General features: G+C 49.3%; 2 protein-coding genes across 4 annotated transcripts in view; both read left to right on the top strand.

Moving 5' to 3' along the window:
• DCLRE1B (DNA cross-link repair 1B) lies at window positions 1-4284 on the top strand (the record flags this gene model as incomplete). The annotated part of the gene is made up of 4 exons (XM_085306599.1): window positions 1-111; window positions 176-329; window positions 390-569; window positions 799-4284. Coding segments are annotated over 4 exons (1356 nt in total), but the record flags the coding sequence as incomplete, so codon positions are not given.
• Window positions 4285-7136: 2852 nt separating this feature from the next.
• HIPK1 (homeodomain interacting protein kinase 1) overlaps window positions 7137-7419 on the top strand; it is a 27204-nt gene continuing 26921 nt past the window's right edge. For 2 of the 3 annotated variants that reach the window (XM_085306542.1, XM_085306541.1), the window contains exon 1: window positions 7317-7410. The gene's annotated coding sequence lies outside the window, so the exon portion shown is untranslated. Of the gene's footprint in view, window positions 7411-7419 lie in introns of all 3 variants that reach the window. The other variant, XR_014896041.1, reaches the window with a different exon arrangement.

Raw genomic sequence — 7419 nt, 5'->3', positions numbered from 1 at the left:
TTCTTCCTGTCGCACCTGCACTCGGACCACACGGTGGGGCTGTCCAGCACCTGGAGCCGCCCCGTGTACTGCTCGCCGCTCACCGCCCGCCTCCTGCGCCGCCGCCTCCAGGTAGGTGCCGCGGGCGGCGGGCGGGCTCGCCGCGCCCGCCCGCCCTCACCGCCCGGCCCCGCAGGTGCCGGCGCGCTGGATCCGGCCGCTGGAGGTGGGGCAGAGCCACGTGCTGGGCGAGGGGGACACGGTGACGGTGACGCTGCTCGACTCCAACCACTGCCCCGGCTCCGTCATGTTCCTCTTCGAGGGCGCCTTCGGCACCATCCTCTACACAGGTACGGGGTGGGCGCTGCGGCCCGCCGCCGCCCGCCCGCCCTGACGCCCTCTCCTTGCAGGGGACTTCCGCTACGCCAGCGCCATGCAGCAGGAGCCGGCGCTGCGGGGCCGCCGCCTCGACCGCCTCTACCTGGACAACACCCACTGCCACCCAGGGCGCAGCCTGCCCTCGCGCCGCCACGCCGCCCGCCTGGCCGCCCGCCTCATCCGCGCCCACCCGCGCCACCACGTCGTTGTCGGTGAGGGCCGCGCCGCCTCGCCTCCCTGCGTACCCTGCTGCCGCACAGCCTCCCTCGGCGCGCCCCGCCGCCGCGTGGCCTCCCTTGCCCTTAGCACCCTCCCCTCCCCCGGCCTCGCGCCTTCCRTCTGGCCCTCTTGCATGGCCTCACGCTCCCTTATCTTCTGGGCAGCGTGGCCTTGCGCTCCCCCAGCCTCTCTCTGTCCCTCTGCTCGCGGCTTTGCTCACAGGTGTGTACAGCCTGGGGAAGGAGACACTGCTGGTGGACCTGGCGATGGAGTTTGGCACCTGGGTTGTGGTGAGCCCCTGGCGCCTGGAGCAGATGCGGCTGCTGGAGCTGCCTGATGTGTTCACTACAGAGGAAGGGGCCGGCTGGATCCGTGCCGTGGACGTTGCTGAGATCCGCTGGGACACCCTTGTCAGCTGGAACCTGCTGCACCCTACCATTGCCATCCTCCCCACAGGCAGGCCTGTGAAGGTTACCCACCCCAAAATCTACCCCATTCCATACTCTGATCACTCATCCTTTTCAGAGCTGTGTGAGTTTGTGAAGTGGTTGAAACCCTGCTCAGTCATCCCAATTGTGAAGGGCAGCATGTGTCAACTTTACTTTGAGAAATATCTGAGTTCTGACTGCCAGGCACTTCCTGACCTCACAATTCCAGAGCCTGTGAGAGAGCTGGTACAGCAGAAAAAGAAAAAACAGGAACCTTTGTGTCCATTGAAAAGAGTTGCCCAGCACTCTGTCTCTCGAGGAGTTGTTTTTGAATCCCCAGAGAAATATGTTGACAAGTCTGAAGAGTTTGGGGATGTTAAGGCTCCTCAGCAGAACTGTGAGTCAGGTTTTTGTTCCAAAAAAGACTGTATTTGTCGTGTCACATGCAAGGAGAAAGGGGAGGGAATTGAGATGGAGATCAACAGCCACAATCCCCAGTGTGCATCAGCTCAGCTGGATGGAGAACGATCAGCAGTAGTAATGTCAACTAGGCCTGTTAGCCAATCACTGGCTTCTGATGAAGATGTTCTATGTGGATTGGCAGAACAGTATTTACTCACTCCTTTAAATGTTCTAAAGCAGAATTCCGTAGAGAAATTTGATGAGCTAGTAGAAGAATACTTTAGGAGGGAGGAAGCATCCTGAAATTTATAACACTTGCCAAGGCAGTTGACAACAGTGATTCTAACAGTCTTACTCCTGCATCTCATTCTTGGAGTTTCCCACAAGGAGAATGCTTAACTATGAGTCTTTTTTTCGCCTTTTATTAGCAGAGAAGGTAGCAACTTGAACTCATTGGTGTATTTTAGAATTTTTATTTATTTTTTCATTTGTCTAAATCTGTCAGGACTTCAGACTACACTCAGGCAGTGCAGTCCCGCTACAAGCATCCTCTAATTTAATTACTTTTTGTAGTGACTTACCAGTCATGTGGCAAAAGCTGTTGCCAAATTGATTCAAACTGAGCAGCAGAGGGCGTGAGCTGTCTGCAGCTGAACTAGTGAGTTTGAATGTAATAAGAGAAGCAAAAAAGGGGAGTCTGAGAGCCTCAAATGTTCCTCTTTCTATATTTTTTGTAATGCCTCATTGACAATGAGTTCCAAGATGCATTAYAAATAATGTGAATTAAACTATGTTTTAGAAAGGTGCTTAAGGGAAACTGGAAGTGCCTTTAAATCTAGTAATGGATCACTGTAATACCTCCAAACACAGCACTGTGTTTGCATTCTGCCAACTGCAGCTGGCTGCAGCCCTGCTCTTCTGAAAACAGTATATGTTCACTATAAATGCTCTTTYAGGTCACAGGCCAGGAAACTAGGAGTTGTGGATTCCTGGGTTTTGGATCTTTTGGAATGGCTTATTATATAGCTGTGCAGTCTCTGCACTCAAGTCTACGTGTTTTAATGTTTCTGCTGGACTGTGAAGTCCTTCTGGTAACTAAGCATTCTGATAGGTGCATTGCTTTCCCATGGACTGCCTGTACTGTCAGCCAATGGCAAATGGGATAGGAGTTAAAGAAACATACTTATTAATGCAAAGTGTAAAGTCTGTGTGGCATTGTTTCAAAGTACTGGAAGACTGTGGCTAAACAGCAAAACTGCCTCTCAGCTTGGAGGTCAGGCACTTCCCCACTGCCAGTCAACTGCAGAGAGCTGCAGCCTGGCTGTCACATTCAGGAAGTGTCAGCAGTGTGACTAGCCAGTGAAAACACTGTAGTTATTCTTGCCAAACTGCACTAGCAACAGTTCACAAATTGGTTCCCCGCAGTGTTGTCACAGCAGCACTAGAATGGAAACAGTCAGTAGGCTCTTTCCTGGAGCACCAAGCCAGCTTGTTGTTCAACTTACCTGATCTCCCTGCCATTATTCTCAACACCAAGTGCTTTGTGTGCTCCTGGTCAGGATTAGAATCTCTCCTGCATGTAGTGTCCTTTCAGTYGGTCAGCTAGATAGATTAACTTCCYTGAATCAAGCCAGGTAGCAGAATAGTTKTGCTTCAAGTAAAGTTTGGGCTCATGAAAAGCAGAGGTGGCAGCAGCCATACCTGTTAAAAACAAGGCAGTCCTGAACTGTAATCATGACAGCCAATGTGGGTATGTTTGGAAAGCTGCCTGGTAAACATGAGCCCTAGGTCCTGACCCTGTGCCTTACTGGGCACAGTGCCTCTTAATGGGACCACCTGTTGACTCTGCTTCCTGGCTGCCATTGGAACATTGGAAGGGATGGAGCAGTGTGCTGCATTTGACCTTAGAAATACACTTCAAAAGTGGTAGCAAGGTCTACATGTCCCCTTTCATGTAGATTTGTGTGGACTATTTGCTAATCAAAATTAAAATGCAGAGCCCCATCATTTCAACGTGACTGGAAGCACCTGCATCTTTAGTAACACCTGAGACTGCCAGCAGAATCATTGTCCTACACTGGCAGTGTTCTGTCTGCTGCTGGCTGTGTTTTAACATTGTTGAAATATAAGTGACTCATTTGACAGGTAGGTGAGTGAAATAGTGCCTGAACTCCCAGATTCCAAGTCCTGCTCTTGGCTTGCAGCTTCTCCATGGCTCAGAATGAATGCTTGCATTCTGAGTCACTGGTCCATTTAACTGTGTTGCAAATAACCTCTGAGATTTGATGCATTTTGCTAATGATGTTTTGTGGCATTCAGCCTTTTGTCTTCTGTTCTCATCTTCCCTAAATGAAGTAGGCAACCTCCAGGTGAACCTCATAGCAAAATGGAGTAGTAAGAGCATTAATGCTTTGCAGAGGCTACTGAGTTCTTCAGCTCATACAAACAGAACTGGAAATTGCAAAGGCTAGGAACTGTTCCACATGTCTGAACACCCAGTTAAAACTGCAGAAGAAATGCTGGGTTCTGCTACGGAGCATAAAAGGTAATTTCTGCCACTTCAGAAGGAAATCATCCAAATTTTGTAGAACTAGGGGAAAGCGAAACCTCTTCATAGATTTTAGAGAAAATAAAACAGGAGAGTCTTTACCAACAGTCAGCATGGAGATCGTTGCTTCAGCACAGTTGGTATGCGAAGCATTGTAGAGTGCCAAACACATATCCTCCTTCTGTTAGACACGACAGAAGTATTTATGTATCCTAAAATTCTGGAAAACAAAACATGGCCTTCTGGCRAAAATTATGGCAGTGACCTATGATTTCTGAGAATCTTTCAGCTACCTCTGGAGGCTCTTCACAATAAATTGCTTGCCACTTACAGGCTTTGTTCTCCCCCATGCTTGTCTCCACAACTTCCCTCTATTCCTACCACCAGTTTAGCTTGTGTGTGTGTGTGTGGGGGGGGTGTCACTGCAGTCAAAGAGCTGGAGTGTCATGTACACCAGGTCTGAACATGCTGCTTCCAGCTCTGCTGCATGGAGCTTTGTCAACACTGCTAGCATGGGTGTGTTTTGCTCACAGCAGGGACAATAAGAAGCTGTAGCCAAGTGTTAGCTTGGCTATGGATTATCTAGCACAATGTGCATAGAAACTGTGTTATAATCATCCCTGCAAGGAGGGAGGTGGGGTAAGGTGCACTGACCAAAGCCCTTCGAATCTAAATACACAGCTTGAGCGGCTTATCTGTGTTCCRCAGTTGGCCAAGCCCCAGTGCGATGGAGCAACTCGCCCAAGGTCTCACAGAGTCTATAGAGGAGCTAGGAACAGAGCTGAGTTCTCTTTGGCAAGTGCTTCAACCACAAGGCTGCCTATTTAGCTTTTCAGCACTATTTTAACAAGCTGTGATCAAACACTAGCCTGTCATGAGGGTAGGGCAGGTTTATGGTGCTGGAAGCAGAAGCTGTCTGCTGAGCTCCTACATAATTGCCAAGCCAATCTATTCAGTGAAACAGTTTATTTGGCTCTAGCTTCTCTGTAACTGTAGAAAACCATGAAGGTGAGCCCTAGCTATCCTATGGAGAGAAAGAAATGGACTCTTGCAAATTTAGGGCCCCACCAGGGACAGAGGTAACAGTTAAATAGCTTGTGTTCCACAGCAAGCAAGCATAATGTAGCTTTGTACGCAATACCCTAGAACACTCATGACCTCACTTCTGTCTTCTCTGCTGCAGAGGTATTGCCCATTTCTGTAGCATGGAGTCTTTATTGTTGCTATTTTCTAGATCTGAAGATTGTGTAACACAGAAATCCTCCTTTTCTTGTTCACCAGTAAAATTTATCCAGGGAGTTTACATAATTTCCTGTGCAATATGTAATTGCTTTATACTCATGCCAAATTAACTTTAAACCTCAGCTCTCTGGGTTTGTGCTCTTTTTGCACTATTCCAGAAAAGGAATAGAATATGTAGAAAAGTTAGTCACCCTAATGTTACTTGAGATGCAGTCTTTCACATAAGCTGCTGTCTGACTACTGCTTTTTTGTGTGCATTGGCTTGTCCTGCTAGATTTGGGATCTCTTTGCTGAAGTTGCTACAGCACCTGCATTTTTACCTCTGTCACATACCAGCCTCAACACAAGCAGCCATGAGTGTGCAGTAACTTGTTTGGGACAAATCTTACTTGACAGCAAGYCTGTTGGCCCTGACTCAAGGAGTCTGGGACTTTGTGAGCAGGTGCCTAAGGAGATAAGGCGAGTATCTTGTGTGCGTACTCCTTTCGTGTCAGGCATGCAGCATGGAGTACTGTACAGGGCTGATCCTATACTTGTTTTCCAGGCATTACTCAGTAAATGGTGGGAACATAGGGCTTGGGCCACCTGCAAAGCTGTATTCTTCATCCCACCAACAGAGAGGAGCTTCAAAAATTACATGAGGGAGGAGCAGGGAGAGCCTGGAAAGGTGAGTCCCTTCCCTTAMGGAATGAGTTCTGTAGTGACCCCAGTGCAGAAATCATATACACTTACCTTAGATTTCAAGGGACTTTGAGCCAAGTCCATGCTGAAACGTCTATGTCCTGTTTTGGAGCTCATGGTAATAAAGAACAAAAGGCTCATAGAAATGCAGCTCTTGAGTCTACCATGCAGGAGAGACCTTCCTTCACCAAATAGTACAGAGGGGAGAGCTGAATAGCATTTTGTTCAAGGAAGAAAATGGAAAGTGTTATTTCTTGAATCTTAAACACACACACMCCCCTTCCTTTGCAGGCTTTTACGGAAAAGAGCACTACTGCCCAATTCAAACTTCTCTGATGGGCAGCTTGTTTTTTCCTTTGTCTGTTCCAGTGTTATAAACTGCYCCAAATCACCCAGTTAGAATTGCTTGGCACTGTCTCTTGGAACACAGTAGCACTTAAGATTCTGCAAAGTTTAAAAAACGACAACAAAACAGTAATACATCCCAAACTTTGCTCCTCCCTGGTAGATCTAACAATGGCCCTGAAGATGGTTTAGAAAGACACTTACGTACCAAGTTGGGGATTGTGTCTGTGTTCTCCCAGATTTTTAGTGTGTGTCTGCATGAATTCTCCTTCGCGTGCCAGGTGTAGCACTGCTGACTGCAGAGATTTTAGCTGGAGACTGCTGGAGAAGCTGTGACCGTGTTAGGAAGGCAGGTACGCATGCACATGGAGAGTCTGGTCCTCGCTTCACAGGGCCAGAGATGTCTGCAGAGGTCCTCCAGAGTGTTTTCTTTCCTGGAGACTCTGCCTTCTTTGGCTTACATAGCTTGCAGAGGTCCTTGGGGCCAATGAAGACCCCGYTTCAGAACAGTCAGTCGGGCAGTACTTGTGTTCTTATGTTTTGATTTGTAGCGTATCTTGCTCAGTACTTTTTAAGATGAACACAACACTTTATCCATGGTTAGCACAACCTGTGCTTACTGCTAAAACTTTGCTTTACGGCTGAGGGCCAAGACCTGCCACAGCCTCAGGGAAGGGATGTTATTAAGTGTGCTGTGCCCTTCAGGGATACGTAGGTGTATTTTTGCCAACTCAGCATCACTGAGCTTTGGATCTCTGTGATCCCGAGCGGCAAGGCAAGGCACGAAGTGGCAAGGCTGCTGGATCCCAGCAGCCACGAAGGCCTCAGATGACGATGTGCAGCAGCCTTTCCTGGAGACTCCTCTCGAGAGAGGAGCCTCCTCCTCTCTCACCTTCGTCCCTATCTGCCCCCGTAACAGCCTAACTAGAACACGCAGAGGTTGCGAGATGGAGGTCTTTGGTTTTCTTCCACAGCTCCCCCCCGCTAATCTTCACCTCCACCGGGATGCCTCGATACCTGACGCTCGTTACAGCCGCGGGGTCGGGCGGCTGCGCCGCGGCTCGTGCGGGACTAGACGGGAAGGCTCCGGCACGAGTACTAGCGAGCGCGCGTTCGTAATAGCGCAAGCCACTGCGAGAGGACCAGGCGGCCCGTCTGCGCGATCAGCGTGACCCGCGAGGAGGCCGGGTGAGCGCG

This window comes from Rhea americana, unplaced genomic scaffold, assembly GCF_003343005.1.
Source record: "Rhea americana isolate MKP2758 unplaced genomic scaffold, rheAme1 scaffold_241, whole genome shotgun sequence".
In the NCBI taxonomy this organism is placed as follows: domain Eukaryota; kingdom Metazoa; phylum Chordata; class Aves; order Rheiformes; family Rheidae; genus Rhea; species Rhea americana.
Note: the sequence above shows the minus strand (reverse complement) of the source record. Positions and strands in the feature narration are given on the sequence as shown.